Genomic DNA, 25959 nt, shown 5'->3' with positions numbered 1-25959 from the left:
TGTGGCTTTGTTGTGTTACACAACCAGTGTTTGTCAATTTATCACTCATAAGACTAGAAGAAACCCTTTGGACTCCAAATTCTGTAAGATAGTGGAGTATATCACAGTGGTTTACTTCGCTCAGTTTGGATTGTGCTAGTTGCTTTCCCAGACCTGATGATGGATTCCTGAAGCCCAAAAATTTGTTTCTGATCTCTCCCAAACAGCCATGGGCAGATCTTGGATTTTGAAACGTGGGGTGCAGATGGTGGTGTACCTCGTCATATACACCACAACACACATTTCTCTCCAATTAAAAATAAACTAGAAGCTTTACTAATAAGCTAGGGCCCCGGGCCATATTACTCAGTTTAAGTTTGAAGTGAAAACAAATGTAACTTTATTGGAATCTGTATTAATTTGCCATATCATGAATTTTATATAAAACTGAACCAACCAGGCAAAAATAATCAAAATCATTAGAACTCTGGTCATTAGAATTAAATGTACATCTTGATTCATAAACAAAATCTAGCCACTTTGTCCATCTAGCCTTTTTTGACAGTACATCCAATACTTCAATGAAAGTTATTTTCACATGTAAGTTAATGTTTTCAGCTAGGGTTAAAATGAGTTTGCAGAGCTGTAAAATAGAAGTTTTGCTACCAGGAGCTACTAATAGAAGAGCTGGAGAAGGAAAGCTAGCTTGATTAATGGATCATTAAGACCATTAGAAAGGAGAGAGAATCATAAATGCCTGGGGAATGAAGAGTTTAGAAGGACTTGGGTAGATTATAATGACCCTTGAAGTCAATTGACTACCACTGTTGCCCAAATAGAAATTCTTCTGCCACTTCCAAGCAGTTAGTTTTAAATTTTGGATGCGTCAGGAATCGGAGATGGTGCCACTGCACCACTATCTGCCTCCCTTCCTCCCTCTCCCCCAGAAGCAGCCATGTTTGTCCAATAAAAGGTATTACCTCACCTTGTATATCCTTACCTCTCTAAATTCTACATCTGTATTGAGGCAGGAAGTCAGGCTATGTTGTATAGAAATTCACCCAGGAATTCCTGTGCCACCAATCTGTTTGTTCTAAGCAAGGCACAGGCAGTGATAATATTACCTTAAAGAGGATATAGAAGGCTAGTCCAAGGGCACCCTGAAGAGGAGGTTGAAAGCTTGCCAGGTAGCCATGTATAAACCTTGGGCACCCTTGAGAGAGCATGTCTTCAGCTGGTGCTTTCAGCCACTTCTCATCAGGAGCAGGCTGCCTACAGGCTGAGAGAGACCAGTGTAAAGGTGGGAGGAACTCCCTACGCTGCTGAAAACTGCTGTGGTCCAAGGACACACAAATGTGCTTGGCTAATACTGTAAAAATAAAGCTGTGGCTGTCATTGCAGAAGTTATATGCTACCAGTTTTCTCTGTCTCTAGGATGTAGTTCTCATACTATCAAAATTGCAGCTGATACAAGGGAAAACCCACCTAAAGCAGAAATTGGACCAGCAAACTAAGTTGCTAATCTCGCCTGTGCCTCAGCAAGCTTTGTAGTAGGGAAGCAAAAGTAGGGTTCTGTTACCGGTTGCAGGATAGAAAACTTAGCCTGAGTCTCCTGTGCGTACAATTACTTGCTAAAAGTAAATAAGGCTCATTAGCTGGTAGCAAGATCATAATCTTTTTCCTTTAAATATCACTTGATATCCCATAGTTTTGCCTCTGATTTGGCATTGCTCACTTAAATAAGCTCTATAAAATGGTATGAAAATGTGGACCGTCTTCAGAGTATTTTCACACTAGTCTGGGCATCTTCACAGTATTGCTGGTTAGAGGGCTGCAGTACTTGGAACTCATGGTGCATGGCTTTTACTTTCTTGCTGTAGAAGGAAGAGCAGGAGGTACAGTTTCTTTTTCTTTAATGACTGGCTGATCTGAAGAATCTGGTTCAGTTGGTCTGTTTTTTTGGGGGTTTTTTTAGGTGCTTCTTATTGGCACTCTTGGGTCTAGGCAATATAAGTCCTACTGCAATGTATTTGATCTTAAAAATAGACTTTTATGCTGTCCTTTGAGGGTTTTCTCTTTTTTTTTTAAGAGCTACAGTCAACATACCTGGATTGACATGAGAGATGAAAGGTGTTGGATCAGGAATACATTTGATCAGGTTTCCCTCTGAGATCCCAGTAACCTTAATTGTGAACAAACCAGACACCAGAATGGGATTCTTGCTCCTTGATGACTTTTCTGAACCTGCTAAGTTTGAAGAAGAACAGTGGGTTTCCAAATAACAAACAGATATTTGTCCTCAGGCAGAGAAGAGACTTCCTTCACCTTCACACCACTCGCCTTCCTCATTTTCCAACACGATTAAATCATCATATGTTGTTTTGGGGGAGCAGGTGAAGGGAAATCTTACAGATCTTATTCCTGGCACCATGTGGAGCTTCCACAATCTCTTTGTGTTGACTTAGATCCATGTTTTCACTTCCTGCTCAAGTCCACAGGTATCTAGTAACTTGTTTCCATGTTGAGTTGGCAGTTACAATCGTGTTGAATTTATTAAGACTTTTGCAAAATGCAGATGTTTAGAAACTTAAAGGAATAAGAAGTGCAGTGAATTAAACCTATGTAGATACAAGATCTGTTTCTCTTTCTTTGACCTGGGTATCTTTTTAGAAGTGCCTATCATCATGCTGTTGTAAGGCACACATACAACATGAAGAGACTTACACTGCAGGCTCCCTAGGACAAGGGTTCTCTTTCACTATGTTTGTACAGAGCCTTGCGCAGTGGGCACCCACCACCACCACTTGAGGCTTATAGCTGCTTCTGAAATGAGTATTAAATATACATGAATAAATAGTGCCTACATCTATGGACACAGAATGCTGTGTTTTGCCTCACTGTGTTCTTTCATAATTTCTTAGGTTTCTTCATGTCTCTGCCGGTATCTTGTGAATGAATAATACTTATAACCAGGAAGGGGTTTGCACTGGGTTTAGGGGAAATGCAAAAGGTTGGGTTCGGACACTGCTGACCATGGGTGACTGGTGCCTCCTGAGAGTGGGGGGCACAGTTTGTGGGCGGCAGTGTCCAGTGGCGGCAGGGTGTCAAGAAGCTGGTGTTGGCATTGGGATGGGGGGCAGGTGGTAAGCTGTGACTGCCAACAGAAGTCGGCGGCTGTGGCAAATCTTGGGGGGTGGGAGGGGTGGAGCACATGCTCCCCCTACCAGTCACCTATGCTGGTGACCATGGGAATGGAGAGCCTATATCATGAGAGGAGACTGAAAAAGACCTTGACTTGTTCAGCCTAGTAAAACAAAGGCAAAGAGATTATATGATATGATTGTTGTCTGTAAACATGTGTGGGAGTCAACACTGGGGAAGGAGAAGAGCTATTTAACTTGAGGACAAAGCTGGTGCAGGAACAAATGGTTACAAACTGTTCATGAATAAATTTAGGCTGGAAATTAGCCAGTGGATTGCTGTTCTGGTATAGACTTCAAGTAGGAGTAGTGAGGCAGATAACCTAACTAGCTTTAAATGGAGTTTAGTCAGAGTATGAATGGGATTGCATGATGTAGGTGCTAACTATAGCTGGCAACATGATGACTAAGGGGCTTCCTTCCAGTTCCATACTCCTGTGGGTGAAGGCTAAGCCTTATGAAGTTTCTCAAAATTGCAGTTACTTAATATTACTATGAATGACTGGCAAGAGGATGACTTGCTACATGTAATAACTTCTTTTTCTGGCTTTCTGTAGGTGCAAGTCATTATTCTTTCTTCCTTTGCCGCCATGCTATTTCTATCACTGCATGAAAGGCTGAGTTTAAAGATTGTCCCTCTTGTGTTCATCATTTTCACAGCTTTTGACCTGGAATACCAAACCACTATCTTGGGAAAATTGGGGGGGTTTTTTTGGTTTTCCTAGCTAAAAGAGAAACTACTTTTGCAAAACCAAGTAGCATTCTCTTAAAGATAAGTGATTTGTGAGAGGGGTGGGGGAAGATGGAGGGTGGGAGAAATCAGACTCTTTCAGATTGCATATTTTTATGACTATTTTCTTAAAGCAGCTTGTTTTGTAATGAAGCTAAAATTAGTAGCCCTGTTTATGTATTTTGAAGCAGTTAGTTGCTGAAAATTGAAAGTCTTAACACTGGGTGACTAGAACTACATTTATTTCTTTGCAGGTGCTGTTTGAAGGATCTGGTTTATCTCTTCCTGTCTTTTTTTTCTGCTCCCACATCTCTGAGGACTTTTTGAATAGAGCAGGGGTCGGAAGTGTTTTTAGGTAGTGTGCCAAAATCACCCGCAACCTCAACTTGCAAGATGTTGGCATGCCAGGGGCAAATGGCGGGGAGCTATGAGAGGCCCAATACTTGTTGCAGCAGCTCAGCCTTGGTCCACTTCCTGAGGTGCATGTGTTAAGCAAAATGTCTTCACGTGCCATGCTCTGGCACGCATACCAGGAGTTGCCTATCCCTGGAATAGAGCATAGTTTAAGAAATGGCATTTGGATGTTGTCGTCTCACTTGTTTGAGGCAGTGTAACTTTGGTCTCCCACATTCACAAGTTACCTGGGTTCTGATGCACCTTTTAGGATCCTAAGAAAAAAGAGCTGGAAGGGACCTCAGTCATCCAGTCTAGCCCCCTGCTCAAGGCTGAGATGGTTTAGTCAAGGATGATCCTGCCAAGTGTCTGTCTAACCTGCTTTGAAAGTTTCTAAAAGTGGAGTTACCACAACTTCTCTAGGTAGTGTTTTCCAACGCCTGACCACCCTCATAGTCAGAATCCTTAATTTGCATGGTGATGCTTCTGAATCGTCACATCTGGGTTTTTCTGGTATGGAGATGCTTGTCCCTTTAACTAGCGTTAATATTCAAGTGTTGTGCTGCTGCCTGCCTTGCTGAAAATAAATGTCCGTTTGTGTCCATATGAGTGCAGGCTTCCCTCAATATTTTGATGCAACTATTGACATCTAGTTCTTGTAACAGGTTCTCCATAATTATACATGGTGTGGGAAGATGCTATGAAATTGGAGAGGAAGCCAGATGGTTTGGCTCAGTTTCATATTTTGTGTAGTGAGAATCATAAGAAGATTGTGTACTATGCTGTAGTGTTTGATTTGAGCAAATTCACAGTATTGATGGTGTTCCCCATCCCCATAAAATGGGGAAGTGAATATATTGCGACAGATGTAACCACACTTAGTGTTCAAGTTAATTTCTTAAATGATGTGCACTGCAGCAGAAACCCATATTTCATCCCACCTAAAGAAAAAGTCCCCCTGAACTAGTAACCGGTCCCCTTTTTGTGCATGGGCTCCAGGATGCTAGAAGAATTTAAGAAATGTAGCTAACATATAGATTAATGAGTAGTTTTTTCAATTGTACACCTCAAGAAAATGACTGCAAAAGTAAAAACCTGCTGAAAGGCACTGTAATTAAGCAAATGTGATCACAGATGCCGACTTGCTAGACTGAATGCAAAAAAAAGTTCAGAAGGGGCTCAGTTCTTCCAGGTGCAGAGTGTTTCCTTTGCATAATACTGAGGAGAGTCGGAGAACAAAAGTTTGAGAAGGTGAGACTCCATAAGTCTTCAAGTTCTAAAAGGTTGCTTATAAGGAGGATGGTGATAATGTGTCTCATCCCCTGTGGACACAGAAAAGAAATAAGTGTCCTAAAGTGCAACAAGATTAAATTTAGACCGGATAATCGAAAGAGCTTTCTAACTATGGGGATGGTTAAGTATTAGACCAAGCTACCCAGAGAAGCTGTGGAGTCTCTATCTTTGGACATTTTTAAGAGCAGGTTAAGCAGACACATTTCTGACATGGTTTAGACAAATATAAGCCTACAAGGGGTTGGATTAGGTGATCTTCTGAAGTATCTTCCAGCTCTATTTTTCTGTGATTCTGTACTTTGGTTATCTTCAGTGGGAATATGATTGACCTTTAAAAGAGATTGTGTTAGAGCAGTCCCCTAAATATTTTTGAGCAAAGTAGTCTGTCTTCATGAGCTTTTTTGTTGCCCAGATGGGGGAATCAGCAGTTGCTGTTTCACCAGTGATTACAAGAAGGGGCAACAAGAGGAGAAAAAAAATACAAAAAGCAGAGACCACCCAAAAATTAAATAACAAAAATGCAGCTTCCTTTGCTACCAAAATGCTAAGGCAGATGAGCTGAGCAGGGAAGCCTCTTTGCCAGGAAGACAGGAGGATGAACAGAACATTGTCAGGATGTTGATGAAGATCATCTGCTGTCTTCCACACTTAACCTGGTTGTCATCTGAGACTTCTCATCTTCATAAGTCTCTGATAATTCCAATCATGCTCAAAAGGTTCTTTCAAGAAGGAAAGAATTGCAGTATTGTTAGAGGCTACTTTTATTAATATTTAGAAAGCATTCTCTGATCCTAATACAGATATCCTTATAGAGGTTAAATATTGTTTTATTTGCCACATGTAAATGGAAATTGTTGGCTAAAAATCCTGTTTATAATAAAAGAAACAAACTTTGTTCCTTTATTCTTCGTATTGATAACTTCTCAGATTATGGAAACTGAAAAAATAGCATTTAAATGAAAAGTTAAAAGTTAAAAATGCTATTTGAGTTTTCTTGCTTGTCACCTCAGATCAGACAGTAATAACGTTAGTCGGTTTCACCTTTTTGTTTTTTGTCATTTTCTCTTTAGGCGTCACTTGCCAGCACAATTTCTGAAAGTCTGTCCCTAGACTATAACAGCCTGAGCTTGAATTGATTCAATCTTTGCAGGTTAGTCTAACCTGCAAAGCTTGACCTGATTTGGAGGTGGATAGACATCCCCTTTTCATTCCAGAAATGTAGCCTGTAGTGGCTCAGGCTAGAAGTTGGGGGGTGCTAGAGCAGCCCTCCCTTCCCTTCCATAGTGCTGAGCTGAGGGGGGTGTAGTCTGGCCCTGACAGGAGGCTCTGATTAGGGAGGGGTTCCCTCCCTCCCCAGCAGGCCAGCAGGGAGTTAATAACACAGTATTTATCACCCCATTAAGAAAACAAAAAGATTTATCATTCGTTAAAGCTCTTCTTTAACAACTTTTTCCAAGGAAGGAGTGGAGGGATCTTACCCACTACCTGTTGATTTAGCTTCAAAAAGCCCTAAATTGACACTGTGCTGTCTGCCTAGCACGGACCATAGCCAGCATGAGTTGTGTTAGCTAATGCTGAGAGGTGTCTGTGTAAGGCAGAGGGGAGGGAGGAATCCCTCCTTAAACGGAGTGGGGGGTGGGGAGGAGGGAGCAGGAAGAAGCCAGTCAGACGCCCTATACTTGCAGTCTCTGCCAGAGCTGCATCCAGGGAGCAGAAGGGAGGGGCCAGCCCAGCTCTCTGGACCAGATGGCCCTGCCCAGCCCAGAGAGCATGCCAGGATGCTGGGGGACTGTGATGTAACTCAAACCACGAAAGGGTCTGGGACAGACATTGCATAAAGTGGTTTGACCCAAATCAGTTAAATCTGACACTACATTCAACCAGGTTTATCTCAAACTGGTTTCAGCTATTCTCAAACTGGTTTGTGCACTGAATGTCTATTCTGTTACAAGTTTAAACCAGTTTTTGATCACTTAAACCGGCTTGTGTAATGTCCGTCCCTAACCTTAATGTTCAGCTAACGTACTGCTGGGGAATGTTTAAATCTAAACTCTTTACTAGTGAAAACATACAGTAACTTGGAGTTTGGCAGTTTTTTTAAATCTTCCAGGACATCAATGCTGAGCCTTTATTAACTTGATAGCATATCCTTTTTAAATAAGTAGATCTAGTTAGTTTAAATCTGTGGGGTAAATTAATCCAAAAATCTCACACCTTAAACACTTTAATTGCTTTTCCATGTTGTAGAGTTTGCTTCATCAAATAACTTTTCAGCAATTTCAAGCATGGAAATGACAAGCTATAACAAGCTTCCAATTTTGTTTTGTTTCTTTTTTGCATTGAAAGGTAATGATGTGCTACTAAAGTATGACTAGTTAATGTTCCTTTTAGATCTTCACATGTAGCAACAACCGCTTCCTGTTGAGCAGCGAATTTGATGCTGAGCCCTGTGCTGAAAGGGAAAAAACCAGAAGCTAGAGTCAGTCCTTGGTGCCACATCTGAATGGGTTTCTGTAGCTCCAGGCATAGAAAAACAGCTTGTGGCATTAGAGATTTGCTACAAATGATCTGTTTGGGAATTTTTTTCCCCCCTAGCATAAGCTACCTTTTTCACAGGTTTATAACTGTGGATAATCATTTTTTTTTTTTCCCCCCCCCCCCCCCCCCTAGGCTGATGGTTCTAAATAACAAAAGCTCCCACCTAGTTCTACATTCCAATCAAGTGTTTCAGAAATAATGGCTACTAGGGTGTAGTTTAGCACTGACCTTTTAGCATGTGCATGACCTGTATTAACGGAAAACCTACAGTCACCCTGTGGCCTGTTGCATTGCCTGTTCCAAGGGAAGAGGGAAAAGGTTTAACACCCTTGCAGGGCTCTTGTCCCATGCTGTCTTTTGTACAGCTAACGTAGGTTTTAATTTGTAGCTGCCCAGGCCTTTGCTGGAGCCATGTAGGTAGTAGTCGGAATACAGGGGCTTGTTGCTTCTGTACTGTTTGGGAGATGAGGGGGCTGAACTGATGGTTCTGAAATCCATTGCAGCCTCCAAAGGAGTTTGCTCCTTTGCCTACAAGAAGGAGCATGGTAACACTCAGAAGAGCCAGGCTGGAACAGAGCTCCTTTGGTATAGCTGTTGCCTTTTGTAGGCACTCATCTCTGGAGACATTATCTTATCTAGCTGTTTGCATCTGTGCCCTACACTTGATGTGGCCCTTGGAGAGAGAATTTTTTTGATCACATTTATAATAGTGCTTTTAATCATTCTCTGTCCTCAGTGCAAATGTCTGAGTTGGGAGTAACTTCTGGTACAAGTTGCTGCCATTTTATATTTTGGGAATATATAATGCACATAGATTGTATTTGGAGGATGTTTCAGTCTAGTTTGGGTAGGGTTTAGTCTCTTGGCTAATACAGAGGCTTCTTATCCAAGGAATTTACCCAACAGAAACCATGCAAAGGATATGATGCCTGCATCTGTCCAGATGAGGTTTAAAACATCTGTGGTGAGAGTATCTTAACCCTGAAATGAGCAATGCAGTTATTAGTCTTGTTTGAGCATCTCTTGCTGATTCAGAGAACTTTGAACAATGCTATTTCAGTAAAGGCTCCAGCCCAGTGAATTACTGTTCAAAATACGTAACTTCCGTGGTTTCTTTGTCCCTTGGTTTTGAGGGTGAAATGTTGCAGCATTTCAAATAACTACAGAGGAAATCACCTCCTAGAAAAAATGTAGAGAAGCCCAGCAAGGTAAACTAGCACCTTCTCCTTCTTTCCCTCGGTTCTTTAAACTTCCACTGACTTTGTATCCAACATGGTCATGTTCTCCTGCACTCAGCTGAACTGAAGAGTAAGCAGCTAGTCTAATTTTGTTCTTAGACTTGCTCTTGCTTTTGTAGTACAATCTGTTTACAGCAAATCCTAATAAATGTGTAAAGTCCATTTTTATTAGGATTTTAAAAGCTTTCAGACTGAATGATACTCAAGTGGCTTTGGCAACCAGCTTTTTCTTCCTTGAAAGCAGAACAAACTTTGGTCTGTGTGTACACACCCATGTACTACTTTTCCCACCACCTAAATTTGCCTCTTTCCATGCCTCTATCTTGGGAGGCAAAAGAGGCATATTTCAATGGCAGCCTCAGTCGTCTTGCTTATTACAAGGCAGCAATGTGTAACCCGTTTGCTCATTGTAAGCTCAAGCGCTTGGATATTTTGAGATGCTCAGAATGCTCCTAACCTGAGCTGCTCCAGTTGTTTACTAAGCTCTCCCTGCCCACTTAAATTCCTTCTCTCCCTGATACTGGTTATGTTAGTATTATCATTAATGTTTTCTTTGCCAAATGAAAATCTCTCCTGTAAACAGGGCTAGCAGTAGGGATCTGAGTAACCTAATTTGCTGCATGTTAGTCTGTAGCAGTGTGGACAGGTTGTGAGCAATTTGTAAGTTGTTCATCAGTTACTGAAGGGCTTTATCTGTAAGTGACATTGGAAATGCTCCTCTTTCTTAGGTGCCTTGATTTCATTTACTCCTACTTTTAATTTTTGTTTTCTTGCTGAGCAGCAGGCTAATGATTATTTGTATGTACCAACAGGGAATGGTTCTCCTAGCCCCCAGTAACCCCAGAGCTTGAGGTAGCCTCTTTTCCTTGGCCAGTTTTGTAATAGTCTTCCAGAAGAATGAGAGCCTGCACTGGGCTCCAGACTACTGGAGTAATCATAATGAATTCAGCAAGTACACCCCATACTTGCTCAGAGCAACAGCAACTGATGTAGACTTTTTTTTAGAGAGGAGGGAAATCGTATGCAGGTATATTCACTCCTCTTTGAGGACTGCTTGAAGGGTCTTTTTCACATGAGGAAATAGTGGAGATCAGGAAAAGGGATCCTGACTTCACATCACTTTTGAAGCTTTTCCTCAATAACTAAAATGTTCTTTTTCTTGTTTGTAAACGGAAAGCTTACTGCGTTTCAGTAGCCTCTGCCCACACTAGAAAAGTGGCATGGGATAGCTGTGACTGTTTTGGGGAGGGAAGTGGGGTTAGGGGGTGGGGGAGGTCTGGTGTGCTGATAACTTGTCAGATATAAAGAATGAATAAACGAATCTTTCTGCCTAGATAGGTATGAGCTGCTTCACCAGTTAGGCTGAAGGGCTGAGTTTAGAGATGAGCCTAATTGGTTTCAGCACCAGCTTCTTGCCAGATTGAACAGATCTCCCAAGGTCTTGCCTCCTGGCTGCTCTTGCCAGTCCTGCTTTCCAGGCATTGTGGAACTGCCTCCCTTACAGCTGGAACTTTGTGCAGGGTAGACAAAGGTTCCTATGAGGTCCAAAACTTTTTTTTAGTTTGCTCCAGCAGAAGTGACCAGAGATCTCCCCATCTTTGGATCCATGTGCTAAATAGTTTCTATTCTGACCTTGTTCGACTCATGTAACTTGTTAACTTTTTTGAAACATGTTAAAAGACTTCCCTGCAAGGGTTGAAAATGGAGTAGGTTTTATTGTTATAAATCATTCTGTCTGTGTGTGTATATATGGGAGGTTATGGGAGTTGATGATCATAATACAGGGACATGGGTAAGTGCAGTAACTTAATCACACACTTGTTTCATAGTAGGTAGGGTCGGAAGGGACCCGAGCAGATCATCAAGTCCAACCCCCTGCTGTGACAGGGAAGAGTACTGGGGTCAAATGACCCCGGCAAGGTGTTCATCTAGCCTCTTAAAGACCCCCGGGGTAGGAGCCAGCACCACTTCTTCTCTTGGAAGTTGGTTCCAGATCCTAGCCGCCCTGACTGTGAAGTAGCGCCTCCTGATATCTAGCCTGAATCTACCCTCTGCCAGCTTGTGACTGTTATTTCTTGTCACTCCTGGTAGTGCTCAGGTGAACAGGGACTCTCGCAATGCCTGCTGATTTTTCTCCCCCCCCCCCCAAACTAGTTTGCAAACGGTCACTAGATCCCCCCTCAGCCTTCTCTTGTGGAGGCTGAACAGGTTCATGTCCCTTAGCCTTTCCTCGTAGGGCCTGCCCTGCTGACCCCTGATCATGTGGGTGGCCCTCCTCTGGACCCTCTCAATGCTGTCCACGTCCCTTCTGAAGTGCAGCGCCCAGAACTGGACACAGTAATCCAACTGCAGCCTGACCAGTGTCACATAGAGGGGGAGGATCACCTCCTTGGACTTGCTTGAGCTGCATATGTGGATGCATGACAAGGTACGGTTGGTCTTTCTGACCGCGTCCCCACACTGTCGGGCCATGTTCATTTTGGCATCAATAATGATTCCAAGATCCTTTTCTGCCTCTGCGCTGATGAGAAGGGAGTTCCCCAGCCTATAGGTCTGCTGCTGGTTCTTCCTCCCTAGGTGCAGTACCTTGCGCTTGTCAGTATTGAATCCCATCCTGTTCTCATCTGCCCACCCCTGTAACCTGTCCAGGTCCGATTGCAGCATATTCCTCCCTTCTCGCCTGCCTATTTTCCCCCACATCTTGGTGTCATCTGCGAATTTGAACAGGGTGCTTTTTACCTCCTCGTCCAAGTTGCTGATGAGGATGTTGAACAGTACGGGCCTGAGGACCAAGCCCTGGGGGACCCCACTGCCCACATCTCTCCAGGTCAAAAATGACCCGTCCACCACCATTCTCTGGGTGCGGCCCTCCAGCCAGTTAATGACCCATCTGACTGTGTAGGTATCGATGCCACAGTCCCCTAGTTTTTTAATGAGAATGGGGTGAGAGAGAGTGTTGAAGGCCTTCCTAAAGTCCAGAAAGACTGTTTGACTTAACTTGCATCCCCTTACAAGTGACTTCTGAATTTCACTCATTCTGTGGGAACTTACTCTGGTGAAATTCCCTCACTAGATTCACTTAGGGGAGGGATATCAGGGAAAGAACAATTCAAAGTGCAACACTCCTTTAGCTTGCAATCTCATATGCTTCTTTTTGGTTGGTAGTCACGCAGATTATACCAGTGCAGCATCGTTTACATGTGCTTGCTGGTCCCTAGATCCCAGTTTAGGAAAATGTTAATTACATGCTGAAATTTTTCCCTGTTTAGGACAGCACAAGCACTCACTGAAATGTACAGTTTTTCTCTTGTATACTAGCATCAAATAGAGCATTTTTGTAAGCATTTGACTTATGATGCCGTTCACAAAAGTAACCTTTTTTCTTTTCTTTTTCCCCCCCTAGGAAAAGAGGGATAGAAGTAATACAGGTGAGTAAATTTTTTTTAATATTTAATTTTTAAAATTATAATAAAGTGAAGGCAGAAACCTACCCCATTCTTTAAATAAAACTTGCATAATCTCTGGTGGTTTTCAGTGGCATATGGCCACAATTTCCTGCTCCTCCCCCCCCCCCCCCCCCCGGTCCCACAATTTTTTTTTTTTCTTGCTTGAACAGTGGATGATTCAAACATTGGCTCTGGAAAGGAATTATGTTTGCTGCTGTTAAGCACATATCACCTTAACTTGTAGAGCCTCATAATTATCAGGGGCAATTGTAAAGTTAATACCCTGGTTAAGCTTTTCTTGTCTCCAAGTTGATGACATTGTTTATGATTAGCCTGTGTTTAATCTGTGCTCATTGCATTTAAATATAGCATGGCTTAAAAGAAGAAAGCAGAACTGTTTCCTGCATGTGAAACTTCTGGAAGGATCCATGCGAAAAGACTTTTCTTCTGTACTAAGCAACATGACGCTGCTGTTTGCTATTGGCCCATTTCCTGGGGGGGATCAAGCAGTGGTTGGTTCTTTCTGTTTGGCAGGTCTAAATGGTTGCATTTCCTCTGTGCTCTAATGTAAAGGGATGCTGTCAGCTAGAAAATACTGCTATTTTGTGACATTTTTATTGTTGGATTAACTCAGTTCCCTGCTACTGTACACTCAGCAGGGAAATGTAACATTCTTGGGTTTTTCAAGTTCATTTTGTGCATTTTTACAACCGTTTGTAGCATCAGATTTTTTTTCTTGTGGCTGGTCTGTTGTGCTCCTTTCATGTGCTGAAGTGATGACATTACTTAGAAGCTCCTCATGCCTGCAAAGAGATTGATTGCTTGTAACTCAGTAGCAAAACTTAACTGTGTCCTCAGCAAGGAGGAACAAAAGGGACGTGGGCTGATGTGTTTGGGTGTTGCTCTGGATCTGCATGAAAGACTTCTTTTAAGCCTCAGTGAAGAAGCAGAGAAGTATTCTAAACATTAAAAAAATAAAATAAAATAAATCCTTCATCAAAAGAATGGAAATGTCCCTTTAAGGGGTGTGAAAATGAAAGAATATCTGCATTTGGGCACATAATGTAAGAAAAGAGAATCTGCCTTAATGGCCAGCTATATTTAGCCTAACTACTAGTACTGTGTGCGCCACAAGATTGTTCTTTCTTTTACCAGGACACTGGATAGTGCTAAACAGCAGCATCTTTCAGTCTTCGCTATTAGTTTGGAATCTTGAGACCATGCCTTTGGATGCTGGTAACATTTTATTGGTTTCACGTGCTTGGAAAGGGGAAAAATGGTTTTATCAGCATTATTATTATTATTATTATTATTATTATTATTATATATAACATTTGCATTTATAAGAGCTTTAATCGCAGAAGTGCTTCCAGAGGATGTGAATGTATTATATTGGCTTCCCAGTACCATACTACATATTAAAGTGATGAGACAACCTTTGTCCAATGTATCCAGTGCAGCTCTCACTGACTGGGTAGAGAGGAAGTTTTCTTCTTTCTTCAGTTAATCAAGTTGATGTCCTTAGGTCTGTTTGTCTGAGTTTGTGTGAATGCATCTTGCAACGGGCTGTAGCAGTCTTGGTAGGTAGAAGGCCTTGTTAGTAGTTTGCATGGCTAAAGGTCAGGTTACCACTTAAACCTTTTTTTTGTTTGTTTTATAGAGGAAGGTTTTGGAATTGTTTGAGAACTTGGTGAAGACTCAGATGTGAAAGGACATGTTACTGTCCAGACCCACAGCTTTGCACAGGCTGCCCTAACATCCTGATTTTTTGAGTTGTGTCCTAAAAGGTTACACTGGAAAATGAATGGGCAACCAGTGACCTTTACTTGGCAGCTGCTGCACCAGCTAATTGTAATCTAACAACACAGGGCAAATATTCTTCTACTGTGGCAGAGTCAAAGTTTCACATGATCTTGGGTTTACATGCTTGTGCAGTATGGGATATTAGCCAATACCTCTTGGGAAAGAATCTCTTTCATAGCACAGGAATCTTGATAGATCTTACTGCTCATGGCTCTTGAGGCATCCCTTCCCTGATGCCAAACCATTCTGCCTATGGCACTGAACTAGCAAAATTTCCATGCAGAGGTATGCAAGCAGAAATTGGAGCAGTCTTTTTTCCTACCCAGCTTCCATAGCCACAAATGATGAATTCTGCCTCTAGCTGAGGACTGATGGTTTGGGTATTCCATGTGCTGCACAAAGTTTTATCTGGTAGAAGAAATATTGTTTCTGTGTCTTAAACAGAAGGGCTGCTTTGATTTCTAGGTTCAGACTCTGATGGGAGCTGCCTTTAGCAGAAGCTAGTTCATACACTTGACAATAAACAAGCACCTTGAAACAACAATACACAGAGCCTTGTATGTGTGTTCCTGTTTACACAAGGTTTGAAATCGTACCTCCTACTGAGATGCATTGAGGTTTTTTTTTGGGGGGGGGGGGTGTATGAGAATATACTCATACTGGTGCAACATGAGGGTGGAAAATAGGGATATGGTATGAACCTGGAGGGCACAAAGTTGGCTGGTGCTGCAGTGCAGGACTGAATGAATATTTTCAGGATTCTGCTGGTTTTTCTTCACCAACTCTTTCTTCTTTCTTACGATTTTCCCCTACCTGGGAAGAATGTATGCACCTTCTGCTTACAAGAAAATATTTTTATTTTTATTTTTTTTTTTAAAGCCAGGCCCAGTGAGTTTGCTGTTTCTTTTACCAGTGACAAGTTAAGGTGATCTTCCCCTTTTCCTGGTTACTAATGAAAGTCCTTAACTTCATTTCCTTACAGTTTGTTGATAACTGAATTAGCAATGCAACTGCCATCCAAGCCTAGTTTTAAACTTTGCTGCTGGATTTGAGATTCGAGGCCTTAAACTTCTTCTCATCTCAAAATCCAGACTCTAGAGCAGTGTTTCTCAGCCTGTGGTACGTGTACCCCTGGGGGTATGCAAGACACGGGCAGGGGGTACATGGGTGCTGCATTTTGGTCTTTGCCTGCTTGGGCTGGAAGTTCCAGCTGCCACCCTTCCCGGCATGTCTGCTACACTGGGGCTTTCACTCCCCAGCGTCAGTGCGCCGGGGGATAGAGAGGGAGGCCCTGCGCAGGCTGCTTTGCCCCAGGCTGCAGTGGAAAAAATGGGACTTGGCTCATGGCAGCGAAATCAGAAGTGTCACAGTGGGTCTTCTGGTTTCACTTTTTCCTTTTCAATCAGCAGGGGATACATAAGGTACCAAAGGTTGAGAACCACTGCTCTAGAGAAGGAACTATGCAAAGCATTACTTTCCTTGCCTCGCAAAGTGAGTATCCTCTCCCACCCCTTAATAAGGCATTGCTTTTTCACTAGCCGTCTAATAATCTAAAAGAACTTGCCGAAAGCCAAGCCTCCTAACAGGTGTATGTGAAATATTGTTTAATGAAAATTTACACAGAGTTGAGTTGCAAGCTCAACATGTGGGAGTGGAATTAGGTAATGTTATTACTTAGTGCTTTAAATGAAACCTGCCAAATGAGATGGCTGAATCTGGAGTGGGAGTTGGGGGGGAAACGCTCATCAAACACTGAGTAATTCTCTAAAGCAGCCTGAATCTTAACCAGTGCTTCTCAGTCTTTTTAGACCCAAGAGACCCCTTGTTAGACTCAGGGCACCTCTCAGAAAATGCCAGCTCTTAGCTTTCTCTCATATTTTGATTACAGAAAAATAATAGAACAATTTTCTGTCGCAAAGAATTTGCGAAGACAGCAACAGTCAGAATGGTTTTAATGCTGTGAATTCCTATTTGAAATCTCTGGATTTTATTTTGTGAATCATGTTTGCAAATGTAACAGTACTAATATTGTATGGCATGTCATGGTACCCTTGAAAAGATTTAAAGGCACCCCAAGGTGCCACCACACCCTGGTTCAGAATCAGTGGTCTAAATCCAGATATCTGGGAGCTCAGTAAGTCTGGATCTGAGGTTTGCAGCTGGTTCCTGTCTTTCTCTTGGACAGAAGCAAAGTGCTGGGTACGAGTCTCTTGAATCTGGCAATGTTTTAGATTTGGATCTGAACTCTGTAGCTTGAACTCAACTCCGTAAGGTAGCAATAAATTGATTCCAGGTTACAGTGCATGGGGTAGGGAGGGGAATCAGTAGACAGTGAGTTTGAAGAAATTCTAATTGCACAGAATGGCTCACTACATCTCTGCCTTTGCAGATGTTTAATCTTGTCTGTTTTAGGCGCTTGCATGTCCCTCATCACCACAGCATTGGAGGGCCTTGTTATATAAGGTATTTAAGTGCTATCAAGCCCATTTTCCTGATGGTGAGCTTAGGCACAGAACAAGTGACTTGTCCAAGGTTATATAGGTAATCCTTGACAATCACTTGCCCAACATTACCTTGAGAGAACTTTTATGATACATCTAAACACAGCATGTAATACTTGTAGTAGGTGCTCTTCAAGTACCTATCCCATAGGGCTTGCACTGTTTCTTGAAACCAGGGCTTTTGCATGGTCTGTGAACTCCAGTAAAGAGAACAGTAGATCTGGTGCCACTCCAGAGCCATTGTTTTTCCACCCCAATGTGGGAGACTATGCTGGTTCAGCTGGACTTAAGATTTGTACCTCATTTATATGCTTGTAAAAAGCCCAATGTAGTTGTTGCCTGCACGTTTCAGGTGCTGTAAAGATGTTGCATGCTTCAAGCCCTTGAGTCAGTGGTTTTGAAGATGTTGTTAGGTGGAATGTGTTCTTTGGGTTTGCTTTCACTGGTTCAAGAGTAAACGCTTCATAGATTGTAATGGGCTGGAAGGGACCTTACAAGATATTTGCACTAGTCAGGAAAGACAACTGGGGTCAGGTGACTGTCCAGTCTTCTCATGAAGATTTTCCAGGGTAGATGTTTGCACCACCTCTGGGGGAAGTTTATTCCACAGTCTGGACACCCTGACTGGAGAAGTTGTTTCCTAATGTTAGGCCTGAAATGGTCTTCTAGGAGTTTGTGGCCATTACTCCTGGTTTTCCCCAAGGGTGCCCTGGTGAACAGTTGTTTGCACAGCCCCTGATGTAGCGATTAAACTGCTACCAAGTCTCCTCTCAGCCTTCTTTTTTTAGGCTAAAGTCCCTCAGCCTTTCCTCATATGGCTTGCCTTGCAAGTCTCCCATCATACAGGTGGCTCTTCACTGGACTCTCTCAAGCTTTTCTACGTCTTCATTGGAGTGCAGCGCCCAGAACTGGACACAGTACTCCAGCTATGGTCTCACAATGCTGAGTAAAGCAGAAGAATCACTTCCTTGGTTTTGCTTGAGATGCATTGGTTGATGCATGCCAGAGTATTGTTTGCCCTGCTGGCTACAGCATCTGATGGCTCATGTTCATACTATGGTCTCTTATTACCCCTAAGTCCCTTTCAGTCGTGGTGCTAGTCAGTATCGCACCACTGAGCCTGTAAGTATGGGGGGTTGTTCATCCCCAGATGGAGCACTTTACACTTCTCAACGTTGAACTTCATCTGGTTTCAATCTGCCCAACTTGCCAGCCTGTCTAGGTCCACCTGTATCTGCAGCCTGTCTTCAAGCATGACCACACTCCCCCGTAACATGGTGTTGTCTGCGAACTTGGCCAGTGAGCTCTTCACACTGCCACATCCAAATCATTGACGAAGATATTGAAAAGTGCTGTACCAAGCACAGACTCCTGAGGGACACCACTGGCCACTTCTTGCCAGGGCGACACAGATCTGTTCATTAGAACTCTCTGGGTCTTACCCCACAGCCAGTTTCCTACCGACCTGACTGTCGAGCAGTTAAGCCCACAATCCTTCAGTTTTCCCATGAGAACATCATGGGATACCAGATCAGAGGCATTTTGGAAGTCTAAACGTACAATGTCAACCTCCTGTCTCTCATCCATGTGGCGAGTTACCTGGTTGTAGAAGGAGATGAGATCGGTGAAACAAGACCTGCCCGCGATGAAGCCATGCTGGCTGTCATTCAGAATCCTACCTTCTGTGAACGTATTGCACATAAACTCCTTGATAAATTTTTCTAGGATTTTCCCTGGGATTACAAGTTAAGCTAAGTAGCCTATAGTTCCGTGAGTCCTCTCTCCTTCCCTTCTTGAAGATGGGTACAACATTGGCCCTCTTCCAGTCTTCAGGGACCTCCCCCAAGTGCCACAAGTTTTGTAAGAGTTTTGCCAGAGGTCCTGCAATGACTTTGGCCAGGTCCTTCAGCACTCTCAGGTGAAGTTCATCCGGTCCTGCTGACTTATAAATGTCTAACTTTCCTAACTGATCACGCACCAGCTCAATGTCAACAGTAAGAAGGCTATCATTCCCACCATGTCCAATCTGAACCTTATCTAGTATGATTTTCCCGTTGCTTCGGTATTTCACCAGAATAAAGTAGTCATTCAGGAGTTCAGTTTTTCTCCTGTGTGTTGGTAACTAGCTGTCTTGAGTCACTAAGCAATGGTCCCGCACTTCCATTTCCCTACATATCTAAAGAACAATTTCTTATTGTCCTTGATTTCCATTGCTAGTTTGAATTCAGTCTTTGCCTTGGCCTTTCTAATTGCTCCCTACAAGTGCAGGCTGTTATTGTATAGTCCTCCTTGGGGACTGTCCCAAGCTTCCATTGTTTGTATGTCTCTCCTCTTTCAAGAGGACCATGATATTCCTATTGAGCCAAGAGGGCTTACCAGCCCTTCTGCTACCCTTCCTCTGCATGGAAATGGACTTCTTTTTGGGCTTCAAGGATAGTGTCCTTGAGGACTCTTCATGCACTCCTCCTACCTTCAGTCCCTGGTCCCACAGCACTTCTCCTACTAGTGACCTGAGCCTGTTGAAATTCACTTCTATATGCATCTGTGTAAAATACTCCTCTTACTAGACATCTTATTCAAGGTCCAGTTTTATGGGAATGGACTATAATGCCAGCTTTTAATGGAATCACCTTTTTAAGGCAAGATTTACTTTGGTCTTGATTTTGGACCCTTCTCCCACCACTCCCCTCCCCCTGCCTCAGCAAAAAAATGCATTTGGGGTTACATTATAGACATCAGAGTGGGCAGTTTCCCTCTAACTAGTGACATAGCTTGTTGCTTCTATTACTATGCTGGTGCGTGTGTTGTGGCTGTGTGGTCTGTTGGACAGGGAAGGGGAGGTATACGAGAGAATCCCCCCAAGTACATCTCTTTGCAGGAACGTGCTGTCTCCAGTAATCTGAAGAATGCAAGATTAAAAATAGGCCTAATTCATTGAAGTGGAAATCATCGGAAGTTCATCTTTTGGTGGCTTGCATTTTAGTCTTGTTTCACAAGTTATGCAAATCAGCATTAATTAGCTACAGCCCTTAGGCTCCTGACAAATTGCTAGTTCAGCCTTGGTGTTACAAAGTGTGGATGGAGCACCCCTGTTCCCTGCGACTTCAAAGCTCAATGTAAATGCCTACCACGCCCAGCCTTTCCTGATGTAACGCATCTTCTTCTATTTTTAAATTAGATAGGGTTTCTAATTCTTTTTGTTCCTAATTAACATTAGCATTCTTTTGTCTTGGCAAGACATTGCAAGCACTTTGCTACAAAAAAGGGATTAGTCATTGTATTTCAAACTGCAATCTTTTTTGCTTTTCAACAGCAATGGGACCTGAAAGACGAGATTTATTAAATGTGGAACGTCTGCTTATAGTAATAACAATGTTCTAAGCTGCTGTTTCATTTCCCTTTCCCCACCTTGAATTCTCTGGGAGTTCAGATATTACAAACCTCTTATTTTTGAGCAAAAAAATATTTTTTGAATAGGCAGCTTTGCTGAAGACTGTAAAGGCAAACTTCAGGTTTTTTATCTTGAATCAAAGTAAAATGCCGATGACAACAGTTTCCACTAATTGTTGCCAAGGAACAGTTGTTTTCTTGAAATGTTGAGAGGTTTATTTTCACATGAAGTATTAATGGAATAAGCTAGGAACAGCAAAATATAACCAAGAAAAGGGAGCTTATAAAATACATACCCAATAACATATACAGAAAGATGTGACTGGAAAGCTTCCAAAGAAAGCAGAGCTGCAGAGATGTTGGAGAGTTGGCTCCCTAGCACTAGAAGAATAACGTTTATTTTTATTTGCATGCCAGCATCTCAGTAATGTGCAGATTCTTTTGGGTATGGCAATCAGCTCTGGCTTAGTGCATTTTTGGAGAAGATAATACAAAACCCTTGGCTTCCCCCCCAACTCTGAATGTTACAGGTATATGCATGCTTTGACACAAGGGACCGGAAGTTACAGGTGTTAAATTCCACATTAAAGAAATGCTGGTAGTTTTTTAAGGTTACAGTTTGACCTATTGTATCAAATAGCTCTATTTTGATTGGTGAGCGTCTCTTCCAAAATCGGGGAATAGTATTTTTTAAAAATCTACGACTCCATCCCCTAGAAATAATGAGAATTAAACAATTCTGCAAATCTGCAGCTCCTGCTTTTTGTGAGTAAAATAATGTGACAGTAGCTAGCTGAGAGAGAAGCATTATTTGCTGAGCTGATATGAATTGCAAATTTCAGTGCAGAGAAGGATGTTTTGGCACGATGAGGCATTATAGGCTGCAAACTGGAGTCAAAAGTAAAATAAAATGTGTTCATTTCTGCTTTGTTTAAAGCACACAGATAAATGCATGTGCAAAAAATGGAAAGAGCTAATATAATATTCTAAATCAGAGTAATAAGCAAATATGTAGCTATACCTAAGACACCAAAACAAAAATCTCAAAATGCAGTTACCTGCTGTATTTTACTTCAGTTAGATTTTGTAAACTTGAACATGATGCATAACATTTTCAAAAGCACTTAACTGATTTAGGAGCCCAAGTCCTAGTGACTTTCAGTGAAATTATCTCCAAGCTGCTTGTGATAACAGGGGGTGCTTCTCAAAAAGTTACTAACAGTTTGGTAAGCTGTGACTATCATATAAGAGCAGCTTTCAGATATGAACTAGCTGTACTTTGAGATGTGAATTAATGAGTCTGACCCTTGGTCAGTCTAGACAGGAATTTGAGAAGTGTTGCAGTCTAACAGATATTGCAATAGACTGAGAGTCAGGAGATCTTAGATGCAATTCCATCCCCTTTAAAGTTAATGGAAAAACTTCTAGTGACTTCAATAGGACCAAGATTTCTCCCTGACTTTCCTAGCTTCAGCTGAGTCCCTTAATTTCTGTGCTTCAGTTTTTCCCACCTTTAAAATGAAGATAACTACTTTTTTGTTATGCTACTGTGTTAAAACATTATAATTTAAAAGGGTTGTACAAGTTCCAAGAGGATGTAGGGCAATTGGGGACCTTTGTGTAATAAGGTACAGTAAATCTGCCTAGTCTTAACACTCATGGCTGTTAATCATGATCATTATGAAGCATATTTATTTTGGTGGTGCCTAAGGAACAGCAAAAAAAATAATGCGTCATCTTTGCACTTTGATCATCATGATCATGTAGTATAAGTAGTATGATGTAGTATCATCAAAGAACAGCTAGTATAATAAGGATTTGTAGCATGGGAAATGCCTTTTTTTCTGCCTAAGCTGTTGCTGTAGGTATGTTTGTGGAGCTCTTTCAGCCTCGCATACATTTTTAATTAAATTGTTATTCCTGCATAGGGGAAAAGTAGGGCTGTAGTTTGTCACAATTACTGGGCTAACAGGGACGCCAACCTTATGCTCACCTCCTTGTGGGTTTCAGCCTGATCCTGCTGCATGTCTGAGGGTGGAATAGTGCAACTTTCCACTCTCAAAAAGGCTGTGGTCTGCAAGTTTCTACTTCAGCATATCTGACTTTGTTTTGGGCCCTGTGGTGCTTGTCTCCATGTGAGTGATAAGTGGTACCCCCTAACCAGACAGTTATCTTAAAGCCAAATATTTTGTCCTTAAAACAAAAGCATTACAGAGAAAATTGATCGTGGCAACCATAAAACAAACCATGAGTGTATCTCTCACTAGCTGTCAATTTTTCCCACACTTGGGAATGCTGGTTAGTGGAAGCTTTCTGTAGACCCTTCAAGGTTCTTTGGATCTGGGGAAGAATCTCTTCCTTTTAACTCTCTGTTTCTCTCTCCAACTTTAGGAGTATATCCTTTAAACTGCTTAATCATTTTGATCATGCCTGTTTGTATTTTGGGTATGTGCTGAAAGGATTTCATATGGGAATCCATTATGTTGCATACATGGTATGTGTATGCATTTTTTTTGTTTTGTTGTTTGTTTTGTTTTTTACAATACCCTCCATTGTTAAATCAGTACATTCATCCAGGAAGTTCTAATAAAGAAGCATAGATATAAAATAATTCTACTTCTCTTACAATAATTGTACCATTACTGAATGTACATTTTAGCCTACTGTATTACAAGTTCTCATCTGTCACAAAACCAACTTAAACAATTAACTAGACTTTGCTTACAGGCCTGAATCTGATATACCTTTGTGGCTATGCCTCAGGAAAATACTTGTTCAGGAAAGGACACTGCTTGTTTTACTAAGGAGACTTAAGAATTATGCTTGAGTGTTGTCCAGAATCTAGCTCTGTATGTGGAACTGGCATTGAAGAAAACACAGAGTGACTTCAGCCTCCAGCCTTTATTAGAATAGCTAAACATTAATGCTTTTCCCTACCAAGGGCATTGTAGTTTTTAAATGTCATCTTTTGCCAGTAGGAAAATATAGTCCTTCAACTTAACTCTGCATTTTTGGTGGAAAAATTGTCTGGCATTCTTTCTTTCTTCTCTCTTTCTTGGCAAGGATATATGTCTTTTCACTTTATATCTAAAGGTAGGCAGACCAGACAGAAAAATTCAGTTCCCATGTGTGGTGATGATGTTTTCCATGCCTCTAGCTGCTATTTTGCAATGTCTTCCTTTTTATGAGGTTGAGCACTGTTGTCAAAAAATATTTTTAGTCTTTGTCAATATATTATTAGCCATGGTCGTTGTCTAATAGTCATCCATGCTCATTGTTCAAAGGAATTTTACATTGCTGAGCAGTTACACAGCGCAAACCATTTACGTGGTTATTATTGAGTACAGGTTCACAGACTGAGCAATGCAAAGAAATGTTGGGGAAGTGAGGGAGGGAGGGAGTTGCTGTTTGTCTTGCTAGCTGGAGTCCCAGAAAGTTGGTTATAAGAGAAATAATTTTTTTTTAAGATGTGGTTGTGGTATGGAAGGGGAGGGAGAGAAAGGCAGAGGCTCAGGGTGCTAGCCCAGAACTTGAAAGATAAGTCAGTTCTTTCCTCCACAGCTGTTGCTTATGGGATGGTAGCAAGTTACTTGGTACCTCGGTGCGGAAGTTCTCCAACTTTCAATTGATATTTAATAGAAATCACATTACACCTGTATCTAAGCATCTCATAATGTTTAATGAAGGCCATATAAACACCAAAGACATGTCCACAAAACTGAAAGAACCTAGAATGTTTTATAGTTTAGGTTATCAAGGTTGCAGCTATTCTTCTCCTATTGCCATGTCACTGTTCTAAAGCTCTGAAGGTGTGCCTCCAGGACTCTTGGAAATAAATCTTAAGAGTTTTTTTTTTTTGTTTTTTTTTTTTCAATTAAGACGTTGGTATTTTTAATTGCATACCTTGATACAACAGACACATGTCAACTCCTCTTTGAAGAGCCCTTAAAGGATGCTAATCAATTAATCTAAGAAGTTACCCTTTTCATATTGAGGTTACATTAATAAATAGATTAACAAACTTTTGTAGATATAAACATAGATGGAGTAGCATACTTCAGATGTGTGTGAACATATCGGAAGCAGGTGTTGTCTAGCTGGTTAAAAAATCTTGGCTTCCAACAGGCTGTTGACCTGTTAGATTCCAAAATCATACGTAATCATCTATGTAGCCATAATTTTAACTATGACAAAAATAAAACAAAGCCAAAAAAGTGTAGTGTGTTTTACCACCTCCTCTGTCAGGAAAGAGCTGATTTAACTATATTGAGATGAGTTCTCACAAAATAGCTTAACCAAGTTTCTGTCACAAAGAGCAGAGGCTACAACTGTACATACAACGCATTTAGTACTTGATGCTTTTATTAACTGAGGACGTATTACGGAATGTTGTTTTAAGGTCCAAGTTGATTTTGGTGTCATTCCTTTTCCACAGTAGGTGCATTTTTCAGTCTTGGGTTGCTCCAAGAAATGACCTCTGTTGCCTTGTTGAGTTAGCAACATGGCAAGCATTTAGTTTAGTCAAAGGAGCCTTCTATATGCTTTATCTCTAGTATGCATGTGTATATCACCCCATATAATTAATTATTTCAGTTATAAAGGGATGCTTATTATATGCAAAAAAGTTAGCCATTACTTCAGTAGTTAGTTGAGATGCTTTCATTTATTTCTGCAAGTGCTTCCTGCCAAAGTGGAAACCAGTTATTTACAGTGCTTTGACAGAATCATCGGAAGAATGGATGGAAAAGATGCCATTGGGACTGAGCTAATATTGTAAGAGACTGAAATGTAAGGGGAAACAACTGTTGCAGGAGAATTTTGGCTAACTGCAAATAAATGAAGGCTTTTAGTTTTGTTTTCCTAGTAAATTGTTGACTGCAGCCCAGAGTTCCTTGAGTCTGAGTATCTAAATGCAGTCAAAAATGTGTTTTGTACCAGAACCTTCATTACAAAATAGGCCTGATATTCTCTTATTTTGGCAGTGCTTAGTTTTATTGATTTGCTGATGGCAAAGACTAATATGTAAGATGTGTGTAGTCTATAATTACTTTGTTAGTTGGGTTATCTTGGTAAGGAGTCTTTTCTTGCAACAGAGCTGGGCTTTTCTTGTGTTGCCTTTCCTGTTATGATAACATTGGCTGAAAAAAGAATTACAGCCATAAAAGGGGAAAACAGAGAACTTTTTTAACCCTAAGTAGGAAGCAGAATTGTACATGCTGCCTGAAACTTTTTTTTTTTTCCAAAATCTTGATATGGTGACTTAAATGCTGCTCAGGCCCTTAGTAAATATGCTGGGCAAGGCAAATCTTTTTCCACATGCCTAGGAAAAAAAACCAAAAAAAAGTTGTTTTTTTTCCCCCTTCCCACCACATTTTCTTTTGCTCCTTGCCTATCTTCTTTCAGTTGGAGAAGGCAGGTTATGGTTCCTTTTTGGGATGCCTTTGTATT

General features: G+C 41.5%; 1 protein-coding gene across 2 annotated transcripts in view; it reads left to right on the top strand.

The window, feature by feature from the left end:
• ITPK1 (inositol-tetrakisphosphate 1-kinase) overlaps window positions 1–25959 on the top strand; it is a 230049-nt gene that overhangs the window by 43019 nt on the left and 161071 nt on the right. Inside the window, exon 2 of one of the 2 annotated variants that reach the window (XM_014596432.3) lies at window positions 12775–12799. The exons of the other annotated variant lie outside the window; for it this stretch is intronic. Coding sequence (XP_014451918.1) covers window positions 12775–12799 — 25 coding nt within the window. The remainder of the gene's footprint in view (window positions 1–12774; window positions 12800–25959) is intronic. 2 annotated transcript variants of the gene reach the window in all.

Source organism: Alligator mississippiensis, chromosome 2 (assembly GCF_030867095.1).
Source record: "Alligator mississippiensis isolate rAllMis1 chromosome 2, rAllMis1, whole genome shotgun sequence".
Taxonomy (NCBI): domain Eukaryota; kingdom Metazoa; phylum Chordata; order Crocodylia; family Alligatoridae; genus Alligator; species Alligator mississippiensis.
The sequence above is the reverse complement of the archived record's forward strand: the minus strand, read 5'-3'. Positions and strand labels throughout refer to the sequence as shown.